Source organism: Lepidothrix coronata, unplaced genomic scaffold, assembly GCF_001604755.1.
Source record: "Lepidothrix coronata isolate B3197 unplaced genomic scaffold, Lepidothrix_coronata-1.0 Scaffold150, whole genome shotgun sequence".
NCBI classification, from domain to species: domain Eukaryota; kingdom Metazoa; phylum Chordata; class Aves; order Passeriformes; family Pipridae; genus Lepidothrix; species Lepidothrix coronata.
Window position 1 is genome coordinate 1,030,646 of NW_016690330.1, and position 22,603 is coordinate 1,053,248.

The following is a 22,603-nucleotide window of genomic DNA, read 5'->3' on the forward strand; positions in this document are numbered from 1 at the left end:
GTACAACTTCACATAATTCCTTCAGAGGCTAACTTTGTTTTTTATGGGGTAGAAAAATTGGTTCCCATTTTCCTTTTTCATCAGGAACATAACCTGTGATACCTTCCTTTCGTTAGGGATCCTTCAAGTCTTACTTTTGTGTTTGCAAGTCATTGGTAACATAGAGAAGAAAATTGTGAAGTTTCATCCTGAACTTACAATCCTTTTCCTTACAGAGTTTGAACAGAAGAGATACAAGGAAAACATTTTTTCTAAATTAGAGCTTTATATGCTTAATTTTAAAATACTAATTCCTTTCCTAATATTTTCCCTCACATTTGACAAAGTATAGTAATATTTACTTGACTGGGGGATCCAGCATCATAAAGGATTTGATGTGAGTTCTTCAGGGTTAATTAGCTGATGGGACAGTAGCTGATAGAAAGCAAGAAAGAGAAAAACCAAAGATAAAAGGGAAATGTGGAAAAGAAATAAATATAGGGAAGAGACTGGACAGTAAGAGGTCAGATGGCATACAGGAAGCAGAGCTTGGAGGGGAATTAAAACTCTCAGGGCTTTTCCCCCAAAAATGAGGATCACAGCAGGGTGGGGGCTGCCCAGGCACCCAAGGCAGACAGATCCCCCTCTTATGTGAGAGAAGCTGCAGGCAGGCAAGGACTCCATCACTGTGTATATATTAACTGTGTGCTATGGCAGATAGAAATGGTGGACTCAATTCCAAAAAAACACCTCACCTTCAGAGACAGAGGGTTATCTATGCCAGATGATTCAAAAAGGACATTTCATTGCTGGTACCAAGGTTTTCTGATTTTAACATTCATAGATTCTCAGCTGTTTATAAAAAAAAAAAAAGAGCTATTGCTTGATATCACTTACAGTTTTCAATATCATCGTACAGAACAGTAGTTCTTAGAATATCCCATGGTGATTCCAGCAAATTTCAAGTAATTTAAATTGGTATTGTGTAATTAATCGGTTTATATGAACGATTGCAGTTGTAGCATTTCTCAAGACTTTTAGTAGGTAATTGTGCAGCCAAGTTTCAGATCCAAATCTGAGTACACTGATGTTATTTTCTTTTCCTAGCAATAATTCAGAAAAGACTAAAGAAGGAAAAGAAGGCAAAGAGGAAATTGCAGGAAGCACTCGAATTTGAGACTAAACGACGAGAGCAAGCAGAACAAACACTGAAACAGGCAACTTCAACAGATAGTCTCAGGGTCCTAAATGGTAAGAAGCCAGTTTTTGCCTCTGTATAATTAACTTTCAATTTAAGTACCAAAAGAACCTTGTTATATTGAAATTTATAACATGATAGGAGGGGGAAAAAAAGAAAGTCTCTTTTCTTTCCTTCATTCAGATGATACCTCTCTCTTTATTGCTTTGTTACTTTATACAGTATGTGCAAATAAACTCACTGGAGAGAATGTTCGAACTAGGACAATTTTATATTATTAGCTTGAGAAGTCAATTTTTTTTCTTCCTCTTTTTCTCCCCTCTTTATGCTTGAAAAATCTATTGCTCATTAATCTTCCTAGTCTAACAAAAAATTGTCCTGGCCTCCAGTCATTGTTCAGCATTAAAAAAACTGACAAAGGTTGATTGTATTGTAATTCAGCATTGGAGTAACAGGTTGTAAAAAGGGCTATAAGAATCAAATGAAATATATGTCAGTCTTACCTTTCTATGTTTCTAGACTCTCTGACCCCAGAGATAGAAGCTGACCGCAGCGGGGGCAGAACAGATGCTGAAAGGACAATACAAGGTACGAATTTGCAAAAGGCTATAAATCTAGATCTTGCTATATGAGTTTTTCCTCAGCTTTAGACTGCTATTCAAGCATGTAGCCTACCATCTGGGCCACATCAAAACAAGTTCAAACAAGGTCAAGTTCATCTTGCTTGTTTATAAGAGAGAATACATTGTGTGCTGATAGATTTTCTTTAAATTAATAGGTCATTTCTGTTTATACAGAACAATTAAAGAAGAGTAATTAATTTGAAGCAGTATTGGGTTGAATCTCAGACAGACTGAATGCAGTTTTTGTGAATATGTGTAGTTTGACTTAACAGTGTTTTTAGAGGTATATTTGAAACATCTTGAGCTTGTAACTGTACAAATGGCTAAACCTAATGGGTAACATTGAAGGCATGATGAGAATTTCACAGCTAATAGTCAGTGGCAGTTACTGAAAGGTGTGTTTCAATAAGCTACCCTGAGCATTAACAATAAATAAGCTGTTTATTTCCATCTTGGATTTTTCATTTACCACATCTCATTATTTACATTTTAATAAAACAAATCTGCTGAGTAAATTTATACATGAAATACTAAAGAGAGCCATATTACTTCCCCCTTGAATCTAAATGTATATATATTGCAAACATCAAGATATTAGTAAAAAGCAAATTTTAAAGATAGTATTTATATTATAATGTCTATTCTTGTCAACAGGCTAAATGTGCCTACGTGAATAGTAAACAATAAAAATAGAAATTGTTTTCAATTGTAAATGAAGGTGCATTTTTCACAGGCAAGCCTAAAATGATTAGCTCCAGTAATCACTCTCAATTGCCTTTATTTTGCATTTTGAAGTCAATCATCCTAACGGTATCATTTGACATCTTCTGTGTGTTATTTAATCACATTTTCTAACATCTAAGGGGTTGTTACTGGTGTGCCAAAAGGAGGCTGAAACAACAGAATAGAAAAGTCAGGAAGCTTTTAATGGATTGAGCATACAAACAAATACTAAAGAGGCAGTAAGTTCCTGTGAAAGACAAACACATGACAAGCTGTCTGCAAAGTCCGTAACACAGAAGTTGGAATATGCCAGATTAAACGTTGCCTGGGAAGTGGGTACATGTCAAGAGGTTTGTTATTACAGAATTTTGCCTTCCTTCCCATAAAATTTATACCTTATTGAAAGCACCATTTGACATAATAATTTGGTGAGAATTCAGTCATTATGTCATTTTGTTATAATCCAGACATTTCATTATTTTGTTTGGTGCTAAGACAGGCTTTTAATTTCTTGGGAGGCCATGCTGCTACACCAATCACGGCAGTACTTGTCCTCATTGCAGATATTAACTACTTCATCTTCAGAAAATTCCTGCAAGGAAGTGAAGTTTGGAGTATTCCAATTTGATAGCTGGGAAACAGAGTCACAGCAGATTAAGATGACATATTGCTTAACTTTCAAGTAAGAAGGCTCTAATTTTTCAGGATAATTTGCATTTTTGGCAAATGTATTCAGTGTAGTCAAAGCACTCTTCTGTTGACTTCAGTTTTGCTTATAGGCTGAGATATTAACTAGATGTTTATAATATGAGCAACACAATTTTGAAAGTATGTATTCTAAAGGACTTATCCCAAACTACATAGGAACAGCATGTAGTTCCTGAAACTGAAAAAAAGCTTTTGAACAATGATTATGCATTCTTTCCCAGCTATCCTGTGTCTAATATTGCTCATTTCATGTATTTCCATTTTTGCAATAAATGAAATCAAGGATTTACAGGAAACATTGTCAGAAAGGATGATTTTTCCTTGATTCATCCGTCCAAGGAGGTATACCTTAAAAACAAAACTAAAATCCACAGATGATTGTTTAATTCAAGAATGGACTATGATATATTCTAATTGTGATATTGAATCATATTGCAAAGGCAACCTTAATTCTGACATTTCCCATCTCTACTTTGCAGTCTTAACATATAACTAAAACAGAGGGTTTTTAAGAAAAAGGAAAGAAGCAAGAAATAGAGTTATCCTAGGTTAATATATTCAGTTTAAGAGTCTTACAACAATTTAGAACTTTTAGATCTACCACAATATGTAACCCTACAACATGAATGTAACTGTAGGAGCTTATTGTCATTGTAGATCAGCCATTAAAGGGTCACAGGCTTCAGAAATACTCCAAGAAACAGTTAACAGCAGACAAGTCATGCCAAGTGTCAGGAGTATTTGTGTTCACTTCCAATATTGGAAGGAGGATTTCCTTTCACCCGTAAACTCCCTTTTCTCTGTGTCCCCCTTACTATGTATCCCCATGTCTCTGTCCCTGTTCCTCTTAGTTTTTTGTCAGTGGCTAATCTCACTCTTTTCCTTGCTCTACATTATATTGTGCTTCTTGTTTCCTAACTTGACACTCTTCTAAACTCAGTTTCATGCCACCCTGATTATTTCTTTAATTACAAGCTCTTTCTCTCTCAGTGATCCCCAGCCCCCTGGCTCTGTCTGTCCCTTCCTGTTTCCTCCTCCTCTTGTCCAGTCATTTCAAGAGCTGCACTGACGTTCCCTATTACTAGCCTTCCCTGTTGCAAACCATGTTTTTGTGTGTAGCCTCTGCTTCCCCTGTCTCCCTATCAAGCTGATGTTCCCTACTGCATTCAGTACATTTCTGTTGCTTCTTGTGTATCTGCCTGGATATCAGGGAGGGAAGCACTGAGAGCATTCTGTTCTTATTTCAATATTTAGTATGGGAATTGTTGGCGAGTGAGGAGAAAGAATTGCTGGAAAAGAACCGTTTCATTCCTGCAGCACTGGGATAAAGCATGCTCAGTACAGTTGGGGTCCTTTAGCTGCAAAACTCTACAAAAGCTTTCCAATGGATTTTGTTTGGAGCAAAAAAGACCATATCCTCACAATTATGCAAAATTTCAATTTTGTCCTTACATTTGATCTGTAAATTATATTTTTTATACTCTAGGATGCACTGTAGAAGAAATATTATATACACATATATAATACCATCCCATATATAATATATTCCATAATAAATAATATAATATTGTCTCTTGCATCTTTCAGGTTCTGGGAAAAAAATATTTACTAGGAAAATATTTATGCCTTTCTTATTCCTCTCAAAAACATATTTGTGTCTCACTACCAAAGCATGCCTGGCGTAATAGTCTTTTTATCCACAATAATTTTTCAGTTTGCTGTATTGAGCATGCTGTGCAGTTCTATAACTAAGCAAAGGTGGGAAAGCTGCAGCGTTCTGTAGAGAAGTGAAATAATTGAAATACAAAGTGTACTTCAAGCATTTAAGACAATATTATGTGAGAAAATCATAATGAAAACTATTTTGCCTACTATTTATTGTTAATAAATTGATACTTGTCGACTTGAAATTATATTTAATGTTGCTGTTTTTAAGTATTGCTTTTGAGAGTAAGGAATAGGACTAATTTAAACGTAGAAGATAATTGCATTTGTCAATACAAGGGGTATGTTCTGTTCTATTTTTTATCATGTAGCACTCATTTAGATTTACTTTTAGTTCATGTAAAGTCTTTTGTAAGATGGGAGCACTAATAAAAAGAAAATTGAATATGAGACTATAGAAAGAAGCCATATAGGGTATTTTAGGGTTGGGTTTGAATTTTTTAAATGTTGAGTAGATGACAGTTTGCTGGAATATACATAAAATGTTAAGTAGTAATCATAATAAGTAATTCAATTATGGGTCTCAGATATACTTACATATTTTTTAAGAGGTAAAAACAGATACTACGTTATTAGGAACTGGTGTAGACAGTAGTTTTAAATGTTTTCTTTGCTTCTGTTTAAAATAATAATAAAGCAGATTATCCTCTTCTCCATACATATTGTAGGTTCACTAGATGCCTATGCCTAGCTCCCAATCCGGTTTCCCAAGACCCCCTCATCCCACACAAAAAGGTACCATAACAAAGATAATGTTTAACTTTTATATGCTGTTTTGTTACCAGACCTCTTACTAAGCACTAGAACAATGACATTAACTGCCGCTTTTACTTTCTTATTTCCACTGATCTTTTTCTTCCCCATCTGGTTACTTAGCATGTATTTGCCTACCTACATTATTATTTTTTCTTTTCCTCTATAAATCCCATATTTCCAATCTTCTGTCTCTGAGTGGTTTCCCTCCCAATTCCTGTACATTCATCTTCATTCCATTTAAGCACCCCTCCCTTTACACATTATCTAATATCACCTAAAAATGTTCTAGTTCTGCACTGTCTTCCCCATTGACCATTCTTTTCTTGTGGTGTCCCTGTCATGTCTTCCTTTTCCCAAATCACTCACAAATTGTTTTGTGCTTTTGTCCCAAAGCTATCCTGATAAGAACAGGAAGCATAATCAAATTTTCCCTCTCTCGTGTTGCTATTTTGTTTGTCTTTTCCATTTCTTTACTATTTACTAGCAGTTGCCTCAGCTTGTATTTTTTTTGCTTTCTTCCAATACTTTCCAATTTCTACATGCCATCCTTCCAGCTGCTTCTGAAATCAGCTCCATCATTTTCTCCTAGATTGTCTCACCTTGCTCATTCCCATGAATTCTCAGGCCTATCTTTTTTTTTTCCTCAAATGTCTGTGTTGAAGGAGACCCTTTGCATTTGGCCTACCCTCAAAATTTTCCCATCCTGCTGCACTTTCAATCAGTTTTTTTCTTAACTATGCATACTTTTCCACAACAAATTTTGTTCTCTTTGTCCATCAGTCAAAATTTCATATCTCAGTTCCTTATTCTGCTGCAAATATTATTTTTCCTTCTATCACATTATCAGCCTTTCTCCAGCTGTGTCTGTTATTTTTCTCTCCCTGTCCATTAGAAAAATGAATTTATGCTTTCTAAGCCCTTTCCCACCAACTTCTTGCTTTTTTTAGATCTCCACCTCTTCTGTAGGCTCATATTAACAATACAGTTAAACGTAATGCTAAGTGGCTTTAGACTATGCTTTTCTGATGTAAAAAAAGGACCCACTCAGCTACCACGCACACAAAACCTTCCAGGGCAATCCAACCTTCTCAAGGCAGGACACAGAAATGTTGACACATTCAGGAATAGAGAAATAAAGCTGCAACAACTCAGGACATTGACCGCGTAGTCCTGTATGAGGTTCCTTGTAAGGCATTTGAAGGCTACTGAAGAAGAGTGAGAAAGAAAATACGATTTAACTTTGCCCATAGAAAGAACCTAGTGTGTGCATTTTGCTGCCCAAGTACTAGGGGAAAGCTGCCACACAGCTGCCCTCTGCATTAATAAAAGTTGCTTTTACAGCTTCAGTCATTTGCCTGGAAACCTAACCTAAATTGTTTTCTGCATTGATTTGAAACTTGTTTAATATATTTTTCAACAAGCAAAATCTTGTGTAATAATTTCGGCAAATGATAGTACTTGATTCTTTCTTGCTATATTTGTGTTTGAAAGATAGTTATCTGAAGGACTTCCACACTGAAAAGGAACTTTTGGTGGTTCTGTGAAGCTTGTGCACACATTCCCATTTGTGATGTATGAATCTTGGACAAAAGTGCATGGAAATACGTGACAATGTTTTTTATGAGATCAAAAACTTTATTGGAAAAGGCTGTGAAGTCAAGCATTCCAAAATTAGGAAATGTTAGAATTAAGGTTGTCTTCTGCACCTTTGTTCAACTATCTTTGTGTATGTGTCATGATATAATCTTTAATTATATGATTAGATACTGTATTTTTCACAGTACCCTGTCTCGTTCAGTGCAGGGGACAAGGATGTAGTTGAATAAATGGATATGTGTCCAATACTTTCTTCATCTTCAGTGCTCAGTGTGTGTTCTCATGCTTTGTGTAATACCTGGTTTATATATAATACATCCATCATTAGACATCATGCTTTATAGAAGAGCTGTGAATGATTATCTCAACTTCTTTCATATATTAAGTCTTAATTTTGGTATTTCCTAACAGCTGAGTATTTTGCTTCACTAATGTCCTAGGTAACTGTTTCCTAGGGTATTCTTCTTGACAAGTAAACTACAAAGTTGGAAGTTTCACTGTGAGACAACATCTGAAAACCGTGTGGAATTAAGTCTTTAGATACACAGTGATAAAGCTAACTAATGAACTGATAAATTGTAATACCTTATTATGTGCAGTGTGGTCTGAGGAATGACGTTTTGCTATACTTGTTGATATAAATAAAGACAATCTTGGGATACATTTCATGCTCTTGGGAACAGAATCTTCCTCTCATTTTTCTTGCAACCTGTGTGACTTCTAGCAGTGTCTCCATCAAGCTTTCTTATTCTTGGTTCTCCCTCATCTCTGGTCTTTGTATCAATCCCAATATCGATTTCCAAATTTTAGAATCTCTTTCTTGCCCCTTTTTTTCTCTCACCTTTTAATGCAAATTTCGTTTTATATCCAGTCATAATTCCAGCCTCTAGTTTTGACTTCTTATGCCTAATGTCCTTGTTAATCAAGATCCAGATGGCTCCAGATACTGACTCATAGTGTTCTATCTGTATGCCTCATACCTAGTTACTTGTCAAGATTTCTCCCTCTAAGAAACCTCAGATGACTTTACTTGAATTTCGTGCCCTATCTGTGCTCTGTCCCCTCTCTTTCCTTCTATTCTCAGCCAGTGGGTTCTGTTCTTGTCTATTAATACAAATCAGTTAGTCCCCCAACTTCAGTCTCAGTTACTGTCAGCCAGCTGTTTTTTATTATGTATTCCGTTTCACAGCATCTTACAGTGCCCTGGTTTCTGTGTATCTGTCTGTGTGTTTAACCAGTCTCAGTCACTCCCCCAGTCACATTTTCTGTCCTTATTTCCAATTCTAATCGCATCAGACTTCTTGTCCTAATTTCTGTAAATCTTGAGTATTTTTATGAGTTCATGTTTGTAGACTTAGAGAAGATTACTGTTGGCTGCTAATCATAGATAGGATACATTTTGCAGTGCAAGACTACTCTCAAATTAACTAATGATTTTGTAAAAATAGTTTTCAATATCCTCATATGACAGGACATCTATTTCTTTTCTGGAGACATCAGTTCTCTTTGCAGCACATTTAACTAAAATGTCTTTTCTTTAGTCTTTTCTTCATTTATTTTGCTCATGATATTGACTTTGATGACCAGCATCAAGTCCATTTCCTTTATCCATTATCCTTCTGTAGACTCCCTTCAATAATTGCATCTCTCTCACTGAGCTTCTATCTCCTATCTCTGCATTTCTGTCTGTTCCTTTCCATGTTCCCCTTAATCAAAAGCAATTCCATTTGCACCTATAGCTGCCTGAGGATGACCTCATCCATCTGTATAATGCCATGTAAACTGATGGCCATATATTCTCCAAAGTATTAATTGATTAAACCCAAGAAAAACACCTGATTCTTTATACATTTTATACCAAGATTTTTCTTGCCTTTTTTACTCATTAAAACTCTTAGAACTGCTAAATATCTCTCTCTGTATATATCAACTTGTAAATTCTGCATTTTTATTCAATTGACGCTTATAAGTTATTCCATTTTCATCACTGCTTAGTAAGTACTATGGATTTGTTGTTACTCATTTATTATTTGCATGGGACTTCTATCAGAAAGATGCTTGGGTTTAGTATAGAGCCAAGATTCTCGAATGGATGTATTGGGTTGTTTGCAGAATGAAAATACATTTTCTTTCACATATGAGATTCCTTCTTCTCTGTCAACTCATTTCAACACTGTTTTTGACTTCCCCTGTACTGTTGTTTTCTCATTTTCCTTCACCTCCATCTCACCTCCCTCCTGCCAAATACTACTTCTAAATATCCAAAATATTTTTTAATATGCCACTTCCTTGACCTGCAAGGTAATGTGTGTCTGTATGATCCAGAGCCATGTGGCTGCTGGTTGACCAGGTGGCTGACTAGGAGGTACATGCATTCTGAGGGATCAGTGACAAGCCAGGAGATATGCATTTTCTGCTGGACATCTTGTTGCTGCCTCTTGGCAGCTGGGCAAATCAAACAGTACATGATGCTTCTCAGCAGCTGATGGGCCAAACAAATGGTTTTTCAAGCTGCAAGAGACCCACGGCCCACCTGTTGTGCGGGCCTGCTATAAAGGTTGAACATTTCAGCAGGGAAAAGAAGTCAGGAGCTGGAAACAAAGCTGTCAGAAGCCTGGAAGGCGAAGGGATTTTTTTTTTCTAGATATGTTGAATAACTGCCCAAGGAAACATCTGCTACTTAGCTAGGCTGTTTATGGAAACAAACAGATGACTATTCTAGACCCATAGAAATATAAAAAGGTTCTGTGAAGCAGCAATGACAAAACATGGACTGACTTTTTTGGAGATGAGAATTTCTGTGATTTTTAGGCCACTTATCATGTTATTCCATTAGGCCAGATTTAAAAAACAAAAATCAAAACCAAAGAACCTAATAATTTCCATTTGTCAACAAAAAGTAATTTTTCAGCTTAGCAGTCAACAAACAGTAAGGAGGTCTGCCTATGTGAAATACCATATCTTGTGATAATGTGACTTTCAGCAATCTGACAGATAGATTTTTTTCTTTTTACCTGTCTGATTATCAGATTTCTTAAGTTTTCCATTCTTAAGGTTTCTAAAGGTCAGTAAGACAACTGGTTTCAGTCTGTACAGTTTTTTGCAGACATAAGACAAGAGTGTCTTGGTAATGTGACTGCTCTCCTTAGGGTTATTCAAGCACCTCTGCTAAGAGTAGCGATTGGAGCTACCAGAAATATGTGGAAAAGACAACAGAATGGAGCAAAGCCATTTTAGTGACCCACTGGGGAGTGATATCTGCTGTTTTGTTATTGATTGTTCTCTGCATGTCAGAATTTGTCAAACAAATTGATGTAGTGGTGAAAACGTATGCACGTGCACTGTTCAGCTTTGGAAGCTGAAGGGTAGTGTGCTTTCTGCATTCTCTTTTGTCTTTCTTACGCTCAAAAAAAAATTTATCTTCAGACCAAGTAGTGGTCTTAAGGGGGAGAAACTGTTAGAAGTTTAGTGGAGCTACTTTACTACATCCTTTGGTTGCCCAATTCTATTTTTTTTCGTTTAGTCTCCATAAAATATTTGCTGGTTAAATACTGTTCCTATTTGCAGCAACACATAACGCTTCATTTTCCTCCTGATTAGTGCCTTAAACTTCAGCTGCTTTTTGACTGCAATGTGTAACACCTTGTATTAATGTCAGGGTCATGCACTTATTTTTCATGTGTACAGTGCTATGCACTTCAGTGAAATTATATACATAATAATAAATAACAACATTAATCTGTGTGTGCACCACTTTGAATTTCATTACCATTGCAGAAGATATATCTCTGAAAATAGGTTCTCTAATTTTTATACATTTTAAAAAGAGCTTGGATTTCTCTCTGTACACTAATTTAAATATTTTATTTTATTTCTCCTAACAAGAATAAGCCTTACTAGTTCTACCAGCTTACAAATTTTAAAGACATTTGTTTTACTGATTATTTGGCTTGGCAGACTATCCAGTATAGTTCAGCTTTTAAACCTGGATTCTATAGTAGACATTTATAATATCTCTTGCTAGTTTGTCTGTCTTCTACTCTTGAAATTGTAATACTCAGTGAGGAAACAGATGTTAAAGATTTATTTTGCTTCATATTTCCTTGACTATGGATAAATACTGAACTTGTCTTACAATGCATGGAAACCAAATAGCAATAAGTAGGTTCCCTATCCCCCTGCCCAGGAGTCAGCACTTTGGCAGGTTTTCAACCCAAGCTAATCAATTAAAGACAACATTGATTAACTTAAACAGAAGGTGGTATTGATTGCAGGCAGTAACCTATAAATAGACAATTGTTTCATTGTGTTCATAGGTCATTGTTAGCTACACCTTTAAGCTTCAAGGTACATAATCCTGTTATCTACCACCCAAAAAGCAAAGGAAGGGCATAGAGTTAATATACAGCTATAGTTACATATATGTTGCAACATAGTCTTACAGAGCCCTCTCATTCAACACTTATTCTCTTACACAAATTGTTCACATTTTATCTGAAAGTGCTATCTATTGCAATCTATGTCTCATTTTATAGCTGTATATATATATGAAGGTGCTGGAAATCGAATATGTTCCTGACTTTTCTACTGAGAAAAATGATTAATCAATCAGACTTTCTTCCAACATGGTACTTTAGTTCACTTTTAAAGGAACTATGTGTAAAATTAATGACTAAGCATGAACAGAGTCAAGTGGGAAAATTCAGGACAATAAGAATATTAAAAAAACCCACATTACACTCCAAAGAGGCTATTAAGGCTTTATATAGAATTGCTTCAACTTCCATTTTTATTCACTGTACATGTTCATATTATTCAAAGAGGGAAGAATGGATGGATGCATTCTTACCGAATAGACTTCTTGCTACCTGGGAGGGATGGGCACTGCAAGCCACCATCCTACATATTTTTTTTCCCATAAGTACTCTATTCCCTTCGTCTTCTCCCTGAGAAGATAGCTGAAACCTGAACAGACAGGTAAAACACACATTTCTAGCATAGTCCCTCATCGGCTAAAAAAGCAAATAACCTTTTCCCTTCCAGAGAAAGAACCAAAAAACTTGATTTTTTTTAAACCAGGATGAAAAATTGATTAAAAAACATCATTTCGGTGAAATGGTGCTTCTGTAGCCTGTCATGAAAAAGATATAAATAAAGTGTATTTCTGGTTCATTCACAGCTGAACTATAATCCCGAACATCCTTAGGTTGGTTGAGGTGCTAGATCCACTGGCTGTAAGCTGTTTATCGGTGTTTGTCTCTACGGTGTGTAGAGAGCTGTCCCTTTTTTTCTTTCTTTCTTTTTTCCTCAGCTGCATTTACTGTGTCTTAGGGAAGTGCTGGAAAGTGGCATCATGTCATGTTAAGATGTGTCATAAAGAAGACTGTTTCTTGGCATTTTTAAACTTCTATAAAGATTAAAACATTCCCAATCTTTGTTTATCATACCCATGTAAAGGAATTTTGTCTGTCAATATTGATGTTGCATTCTATTAAATCATAAAGACATCACCATCAACAGATGTCAAAATATTTAATGGTTTGAGGTTTTTCTAATAGATGCACTTCCCTTGTGACTGTGAAGCATTAGGGAGACAACTCTTACACCAAAATAACAGTAATAATGTTCAGTTCTGCTAAAATTACTGTGCTTTGGAGAACTACTAATGAAAACTAGTGGCCAGTAGGTTACTTTAGCCATTTAGCACTCATAGCAGGAAATTTATTAGACAGGGAGATCCATGTCTCCTTCCTGAAAGGTGTTACAGCTTGGGTAGGTAAAAAGGAGCATCAAATCCAGATTAGATTTCAAATCTTGAATTTCAAGTTAAGTCAGACTTCAACCATTAAATATGAACTGTGGCCATCCTGTTCAGTGGCCCTTTTTGACTATCAGCAACCACCGGCATCAAAGAAGAGAAAATTTATAAGCAAGCCATGTGAGCTAATCTGCCAAATAAAGTCATAATCAATTTCCCATCTCTTCCCTCCATGTCAGAAACTCTTAAACAAGGTTTTTAGAGGGAATTTAAGATATTCCTATTTTAATATTAATTCTTACACTATTTAAAAAGTGATTTGGTTGTCCACAAGTAGATGAATAGTGCCATTTGAGATGCTCCAGCGCATCTGAGACATCTGCCTGGTGTTAATCACACCTCCAGAAGATCCAGGCCTTTCTGGACCAGCAGCTGGAAGCCAGGCAGGATATGGAAGGCTTACTCAAATCATACCAAATGTTGAATCAATCCGTTTTTGCTCATTTAGAACACATTTGAATGTGTTACATTCTGTACTTGGGTTATATTAAATAGAAATTTATAGCTTATTATATATATTGAATAAAAGTGTATTTATTGCTATATTAATTCTAAAGGGAAGGCCTATACCACTCTTCTACCATTTTTATGCACAAACATTCATGAGGTAATTTCTCTAGATCTTGCTCTCCTTTTATCTGTGGACTAGCTTGTATTTTACATAGCATTTGACTGAGATAGGAAAAAGTAAGATATTGAGAAAAAGTTGTTTTGTTTTGTTTGTAGTTTTTTAAATTATTTTTAAAGAAGCCCAAGCTCACTGACTTTCAAAAAGATCTCATAATATTTACCATATGTGACTCAATAGCAGCCCTTGGGCTAAATAGAGACATCGTCCTGGATATGCCAGCCCAGAACTTTGTTAAGTCTTAGCATATTCTAGTACTTTCTGTGTTCTTTGAAACATCTTTGACTTCTATCTGTACGTTCTATATTAAAATCTTTTCATAGCTGCCTCTTTTTTTATAAGTTAGAAAAAATAATTCAGTTTTGCCATGAAGCTTCCAAGAGTAATCATATAAAGAAACAGCTAAAGAACTAAAGTTGGTATTTTGCAGACATTCAACAGAATTTATTTATTAAGACTGTGTAATTATTTTCAATTGTCAGTGTAAATATGTATATCAAAACAGAAAACAAAATCAGGCATCAAGCTGAAGGAAAGCGTGTTTATGCATAATAGGTCTGAGAGGCTGTTTAAGGACAGATTATTCATAAGTAAGTACTAATTTTGTAAATCTACAAAAATTAGCTAGTCCAAAATTAGTTTCTTAAATTGTAGTCATTTATTTTCAGAGGATACTTAATCTATTATAATGTGTTTGCATGGATGTAAGTTTTAGTAAACAGATATGTATTTATTTTTTTATTTTTGTTACTGATTCCAGTTTGCAGCCCTGTGGTCTGTCTCAGATAAATTGTTTTGAGCTATGCCAGGAATAACTGGAAAGCTAGTAGAAATGTTATCATTGTAATATCTGAACAACTTTGCAATCTTTAATGTATTTAATCTTCACATCAGGAAATACTCCTGATACGCAGAGGAAAGCAATTATCTTTGTAGCATAGAGGGGCTACGGACCTTGATCATGGATATATTGGAAATCTTTGGTAGATCAGAGACTGAACCTAAATCTTGTAAGAGTTAAAATTTTTATTCTGCCCTTCCTGTTTTGCCCTCCCTTTTATATGTTCCGTCATGCTTTCTCATTGAACAGACATATGGAAAACTAGATGGAATTTACCATTTTGAATATTGGTGATAGGATTTATGTACCCAAACTCCATGCTAACAGAATACATGCAGCACATCATCTGTGCTTGCTCTGCACTTGCTCAAACTGATGGCAAACCTCTGTGAATATCAGGGTAATGACAAAGTGCACCTGGTCTGAGTCTTCTCAAGTCTTTAGACAAAGCTTTGAAAATACAAAAACATACGCTGCTTAGCATTATTTGATTAATATTTGATTTGATATGATTACCCCTCATATACTAAGTTGATAATATGTGTTCAGCTTTTGTAAAAAAGAACTGAAATAAACTCTGGATTCTGGTACTGCTACATAAATATAACCAGTTTGGTTAAAGGACCTTGCGTAAAGACATTTAAAAGTTTTGAAGCTACAGTAATAGTGAATGGATTATTTAATTTATGTAGGGTCTGCCAGCCTCTTATCACCGAAGTTCCACTGAATTTTTTTCTTCAGCTTCCTGCTGTACACACAGGCTCAATACCTGCTATAATTTTTTACTCATAAAAGTGAAGATACACCAGTATGAGCTTTCTGTGCTTCAGGAACTGAAAGCATGCATGCATTACTACACACTGTTCCTCTGATGTTTCAGTCAAAAAACACAAAGAAGATATAACATTTGATTAAACCAGATCCATCAAGTGCAAATCTGTCCCCAAGCATGCTATGGCAATGACAATGTTTTACATGAAAGAGTATTCAATGTGTTCTAAGAGGTGAACTGATCTCACACCAGCAATGAGGCAATAGCATTCATTAAATCTTCTGATATGATCATCCCTATGTATGTCCCCTGCAGTAGAATGGAAATTACTGTCCCATTCATGACCAGGTAAACAAAAATTATTAAAGAAATATAGCCAAATTATGTCATTTCCCTTAAAACTTTACCCAAATACTATTTGAGGTGATACGATGACTTTGAGATATTGGTGACTGGGCTGGTAAATTACTTCAATTTACGTGGGAAGTTATATGGGTCTATGAGCCTGTATTCTGATCACATTACGGATTCAGGTATCATTCCTGATCTCACGTCTGTCAAGCTCACCTACAAATCTGGACTTCAGACCTGAAGAATTGTAGTGAGTTTGTCTTGTAAACATTGCACAAGGATCTTCTTAACTGTGGAGAACAATAGGGAAAAAAGCTATCAGGATGTTTATTTGAAAGCATCACTCCAGGTTGAAGCATTTTGATGAGGAGTAACGCACAAGGTGAAGGGTAAGGCAAAAATTTTCAGGTACTCTGTTTCTACTTGTTAAAAGCGGAGAACTACTGAAGGAATTAAAAAGAGTGACAATTCGAAGAAGCAGACTAGGAAAATATGTTTGCCATACAAATTTGTTTATACAACTGAGACAGGAACTTTAGTATGTAAGATATGAGGAGAAACATCATTTGAATTTGTAGCTAGAAAGAGGGATAGGAAAATAAGGGTCAGGGACTTTTTATAAGAATAAATTTAGACACTGTTGTAATGAAGAGTCAGAAGTTACAAACAAACAGGATACCTTGATTTTGAACTGTACTGACAGACAAGATTAAAAGAGTTGTTCATAGTGACTAAGAGAAGTAGTAGTGCGGAAGATGAGGAAGAATCTGAAGAGGTGAATGAATAACAGCTCTGTTTTCTCAAACTCAGACTGTCAGAGTAGCGACACATTCACACAGAGGATCAGAAAAGCAGACTGAGGTCTTATGTCAGACAGAAGGGAACAGACCTGGAGTACAAAGGGCTGTGTCAATTGTCAACTTAGATATGATGACTGAATTTCAGTTTGTAGATTAGACTACTCAGATACGAAGTATGGAGAGAGAGACAATGGGAGGAAGATCGCAGACCTAGGAAATTAAAATGGAAAGTTGAGGAAGAAGACAAAAGTGTCAAACTGAGAAAGAACTTAGACATGTGGAGGAAGAATAAGAAGATCCTAACAAAGAGATAACAATATTTGAATACCAAAAACCTTTTAGGAAAAGCTAGTCTAGAAAAATCTAGCAGGTAGGGTATGAGGTGCTAGTTCTAACATTTGTTTAGAAAGAAATCTTTAAAGACAGGCACATTTAATAAAAGTTTGCAAAAAAGAGCTAGCAATGAAATCGATGGTCAAGGAAGAAGGTACTTCCCAGCATTTTGCAGGGATTATGGTCATTCATCCATGTATTTGACTGACACGTTCTTAGCAAATTATATCTACATTTTTAGCAAATTATATCCACATTTTTAGCAAATTATATACGTGTTTTGAAGAATAAGTAATTATTCAAAGAATACGAAGGCTTCATAGATTTTAACTTTTTCCTCCTATCAATAATGTCACTAAAGATAAGATTCTTTTTATAGTGAATTATTACAGTGCAATAATATTCTAGAAATTTTATTGAGTAATTTTGCTAAACCTCTGTGGCATTTGCACTAAGGATTTTGTTAATTGTAGTAATCAACTGTCAAAAAATGTCAAGGCATGGCCACATTTTCTCTCTCCTTGTTGCATTTAAAGAGAAAAATCTCAGTTTCTGTCAGATGCTATAGATTTCCCATCTAATTGAAATAAGAAATAAATTAAATCAAGTTCTTGCACTTCAGTATCTGTTTCCAGATAAAAGGTATGTACACAGCAAAACTTTCAAAGGGAGGTGCCTTTAGTTGAAACTTGGTAAGCAGCTGGAAGGTGTATCAACTGCAGGAGGGCAAAGAAGTTTAATATTTTAAGGGGGCCACGTAATCTTCCATTACCTTTAATTCTGCAACAAGTAAGAAATAAAGAATGTAAGTGAGCACATGTTCGTAACAGCCTTCTAGCAGCCTGTTTTGTGAAGAGTGCCAGCTATGATTTTCAGTGCTTGTAGAAAACCTGTTTTGTATTTGTGTAAATGCAAAGGAGATCAACTGAAAATCCACCTCTCTATACTTTGTCAAATGCATGTATGTATATTCACGTTAAGGGAAAAGAAAATTATGTTACCAGATTTGGAAAGGATATCATAAACTCTTTTGCTGAAGCAATCTTTTACTATAGTAGCGTAAGCTGAGAATAAACACATTATACCTTGTGTATTCCATATAATAAAATATGATTTAAATGAACAATATTGAAATAAAAGTTTCAATTTAGGAACTTGAGTGTTGCGAAAAACCTAGTCAGTTATATTTATAGGTTCATCTTTTCACAGGAAGAAGCCTAGGGATCCCTCATGCTTTATGCCAGTGCAGTAGGTTTTAGATAACAGGATCAGGTCCATAGTTTGATTTCTTTAAAACCTACCATAAAAAATAAAAATAAATGCCCCCACCATACAAACTACAAAAGTGAAAAAAATGCTGTATCTTGCATTTTCCTACCTCCTGTGGCTAGGGACAGAATGCAGACATGCCACAATAATGTTTTTTATTTCTACTGTTCAAACCATATTAATGAGAACATCATTTTGGAGAACTAATTATTTCTATTTGTCTTGTGTCACACTTTCTAATTCCCCTATATTAGCACAGCCAAAGCAAATTAATTGCTTTTCCAGCAGTTGAACCTTGTCCAAGAATGAGCTCACATTCCCTTCCAGTTTTGCAGTTTCTAGGAGTGCATTGTGTCAAAAATTTCTCTTGATACTAAACATAGCCCAGAGAATATCTTTACAGATTTCTGTTGCTGCTCACTTGATGAAATTTATAAGTTTAAGTGACCCACTAGGAAAGATAAAGTTCTTAGCTGCAAGATTATACATCAAAACAGTTAAAGTGAAATTAAAATTAAATGAATGAATCTCACTGAAGCAAAAAAAGCAGTAATTAATGGTTCCCTTAATTGTCTTCATAAAATATTTGCATGGGTCTAATTTGCATAATTTGCATGTATTAATTAATCTTTCAAAGGAATTTTGTGCTGAGAGAAGCCAAAAAATCTCTTTGTTTTATTTAACATCTAATGAAATATTTATCTTCGTTAATGAACTTCTCATCTTCATTAAAATAAAAATTGCACAAGTTTGTATGTTTTAAATGTTTTTATAATTGAAGTATACAAAAAAAATCTCTTCAGACATACAGTATCTGAAAAACAAATAAATTATTGCACATTCTGTGTCATTTTGACTACAGCAACATTTAAAATTGGAGAAACCTTATTCACTCTACCAAAAGTTTTCAAGGGCTTTTAAATTATTTCAATTTCATCTTAATTAATGATAATTATTTTTTTTAATTGTATAAGTAGGGATGACAAGGTAAACATTTTTGGTATTTTTTATTATTGTCAACCTGTGATACATAACAGCTTTTATAGAACAGATATGCATATTAAAAGAGACTAGCATCATAGGTTGGAATTAACATATTGGAGCAGTTTGTACATGATGTGAGATTAGTTTATCCTCTACAAGACTAACAGTTGAAAAAAAAAAACAACAGTTTGTGACTTACTGCCTGACATTTAATGATTGAACCTGGAGTAAGACTGATGACAGTAACAGTTGCAAAGGACAGTAGTGGCAGAGGACCTAGTTAAATGACAGGTTGCAGTAATCAGCAACTTTGAGACAGTATCCAAAATAGCTAGACATCCAGAAAGAGAATACACAGTGCAAAAAAATCAATATTGAAGTTTTGTGCAAAATTTGAATACAGAAGTGAGAGGAGATTAAAAGAAATTAAGTACTTTGCAGAGAGCTGTTTCTGTAAAAAGAATAGGTATAAGAGGACGATGATTAGGTGTTTTGGGACAAAGGTGAAGACTATTACTTAAAAAGAGGACCACCTAGAATCCCAAGGTAATCTATCATCTACTTAATATTGCTGGAAATAGTGTCTATGGACAAGGAAGAGCAAAGTAAGTTTAAAATAAAATAGCATCAATATGGAATGTTAACACTGTGCTTAGTAAGACTGGTGAAATGGAGTTCTGTTTTCTTCAAGGATGAGTACAATATTATTGGAATAAGGAAAGTGTACTTGAAATAAGGAAACAATTAGGGATATAGAATACAAGAAATTATATTTGCACAGTGAAACAGCACGATGGGGTTTCTACTCATTTTCAATATGCCTGCATTTACTTAAATCCTTGAACAAGGAGTTTATAAACACGTTAATGGGTTTGCATTCATTTTAGACATGCAGTACCTTAGAAAGCCAGCTCTGCAGAGACGGAAAAGTAGGAGCTCTTTGAGAGTGCTTTAAGATACAGCACTCATTGTATAAAGAATTTAAGAAATGGGATGTTTAAGCTATCAAGATTGTATACACTCATATATTCTTTACTACATTATCCTTTAATTTGTTCAGCTGATAAGATATAGTGAGACTTTGCTGATACCAAAATGGCACTATAGATATTGTTCAGTGTTATGAAGGTGTGGAATAGCTGCTGAGGCAATGTAATTATCTATAAAATACCCAAACAATATCAGTGGGAGGGATATGTTCCACTTCACACATTTGTGGAGTAGATGTCTTTATCTGAGCTATTTGGCTGGACTCCTATTAAAGTCAATGAGGAGTGATAGACACATCTCTCTCTTTGAAGAAAATGAATCATAACTTCTAAGTTTCTTCATTGATTATAAAGGGAGTCTACAAAACCATCTCAAACGCAGCTATCTACAGTGCAGATGTCTGAAGTTAATGTGATGAATCTCCTCTGTTGTGTATTTTCCTTTTCGCTTGCCTCAGAATTCCAACATCACTTGTGACAGTAAACACACCACGAGCAGCTGCATTTCAGTCACTTCTTGTAACTACTGGTGTTGAAAATGAGTAATTGCGCATCAGTTCTGGAAAAATATGCAAGCCTGGCAATGCCTTTTCTATTTCATATAATTCTGTACAGTTCTGAAAGTTGCATAAAGCGTGACCCTCAAATGTAGAAAGAAGAACTTGAATTCTTCATTAATACTGAAACTGCAGCATTTATTTCAATTGGATGCTACCGGGAGATGAAACAAGCCTAAAGAAGCATTCTGAAAATTCTGAAATAAGAACAAAAGCAGACATAAATTGGGAAGTAGAAGAAGAGGTAGATCAAGTATCACAGAACGCTAGAAGGGAAAATAGTATCATATTACTGATATAGTTGCATTATATTACTGTAACTGTATTACTATGCCATTACTGATTCGTAATGTACAACTAGTAACGTACAACCTTTTAAATGTAGTTATGCTTGAAGATAAGACATGGGCTGGAATTAACCTGATGAAGCATAAAAGTCTTCAATGTTAGACATCTGCAGCTCTCTTTGTCACCCTTGACCCTCAGTGGAGGGAGTGGAAAGAAATGTCTACAGTACAGTTCATCCCATTATCAAGTGAGTGTGTGTATTTCTCCTGTGTCGATGGAAGGAGCATAACTAGTACCCCAGTGTAGACTGCTACAAACAAATTTAGTAAACTCAGTCACATTCCAGAAAAGCTGAATTCAGTTTCTGGTTATTGTTTGGTTGTTTGGTTTTTTCTAATTTAATTTTGGTGTTGGCATTGTGTTTCCCATACAATAAATCCATTTCATAGCAGGAATTGTAGTTATAGTCTGATATAGTCTAATTGCAAAGGATTGATGTATCGTGCGTCAAAGTCACAGGAAGTATATGCTAAGGAGTCACTGTCTTTGCTCATTTTACATTTTTCAGCAAAGAATCAAGTGAATAATATCAATTTCACAATTAAGATGGTAGCATTTGTTGGGGTTACTTTTATGCTTTAGGTCTGATATTTTGCTCTTGAAAGATGTGGCAAAGGAATAGATCATTTTGCACATTTCAGTCCATTTTTAACCAATGCCTTAAGTCAAAACCAAATTTTTATGCATCAAGAAAGAAATAATATCTACTGATTTCTTGATGGCAGCATCGAAGCTTTGGTGTCTCACAAGGGTGTTGTGAAACTTAATTAATATTTGTAAAGTATTTCGGATCTTGGATGAAAGGCACAGTAGAAGCTCAGTTATGTTATTAACTTCTGCTTTTATATTTTCTTTGGTGGTGGATCAGAGTCCCAGGCATTCAAAAGTGGCAAAGAGAGGTGATGCAAGATACAGCAGTTTACAACTATTATCAACTCATTATAGTTAGTTTCAAATCTTGTACAGGGTAATAGATGGGAAAATATTTTATGGGTTTTAGCAAACTAATACTTGATAGTCTAAATTTTGTGTAAAGGTAGCTTGCCTGAATTTTCATATGAGAAAATTTAATAACCTGACTTACCTCAATTATTCTGTGTTAAAAGTGGTATATTAATGAGTGACAATTGTGGTGTAGTAGGGAACAGTCCCTGTTTTATAATCCTAAACTAACTGAGGGGTCAGAAATGCTGTTAAAGAGAATGAGAGTTCAGCATTCACTTAAAATATTCAAGAGGCAAGCAAACAGTTAGACTTGAAATGTAAATAAAATTTGGTGAGACTTTAGCAGGCAGGCAGCACTTTGTGCAGTGTTAACAGTTAAGAAAGGAATCATCTTCCCAAAATATCACTCCAACTTAATCACTCTATTTTGTCAGTTGAAGCAATTAAAAAAACGGGGAAAAAAAAGATAGACTTCCCCTCAGTAAAGTTATATTAACTATTGGAGGATCTGATGTTTTATTATAAAAGTGGCTAAAGATTTTAAGTTTGTCCTATTTCTCTTTGGCAGTAAGATGAAAAAAAAGGCATTTTTGCATCCTTCAGAAATAGGAAATATTTACAATACTTTATTTTAAGATAAACAAATTTTTAATATGTCTC

At 35.0% G+C, this 22,603-nt stretch overlaps 1 protein-coding gene across 7 annotated transcripts in view; it reads left to right on the plus strand.

The window, feature by feature from the left end:
* The window catches only part of DACH1 (dachshund family transcription factor 1), a 357,269-nt gene that overhangs the window by 314,709 nt on the left and 19,957 nt on the right, over positions 1 to 22,603 (plus strand). For 4 of the 7 annotated variants that reach the window (XM_017828631.1, XM_017828632.1, XM_017828636.1 and 1 more), the window contains 2 exons: positions 1,087 to 1,230; positions 1,697 to 1,765. In XM_017828631.1, the coding sequence (XP_017684120.1) occupies positions 1,087 to 1,230; positions 1,697 to 1,765 (213 nt within the window). Of the gene's footprint in view, positions 1 to 1,086; positions 1,231 to 1,696; positions 1,766 to 5,624; positions 5,692 to 22,603 lie in introns of all 7 variants that reach the window. The other 3 variants (XM_017828634.1, XM_017828638.1, XM_017828633.1) reach the window with 1 other exon arrangement.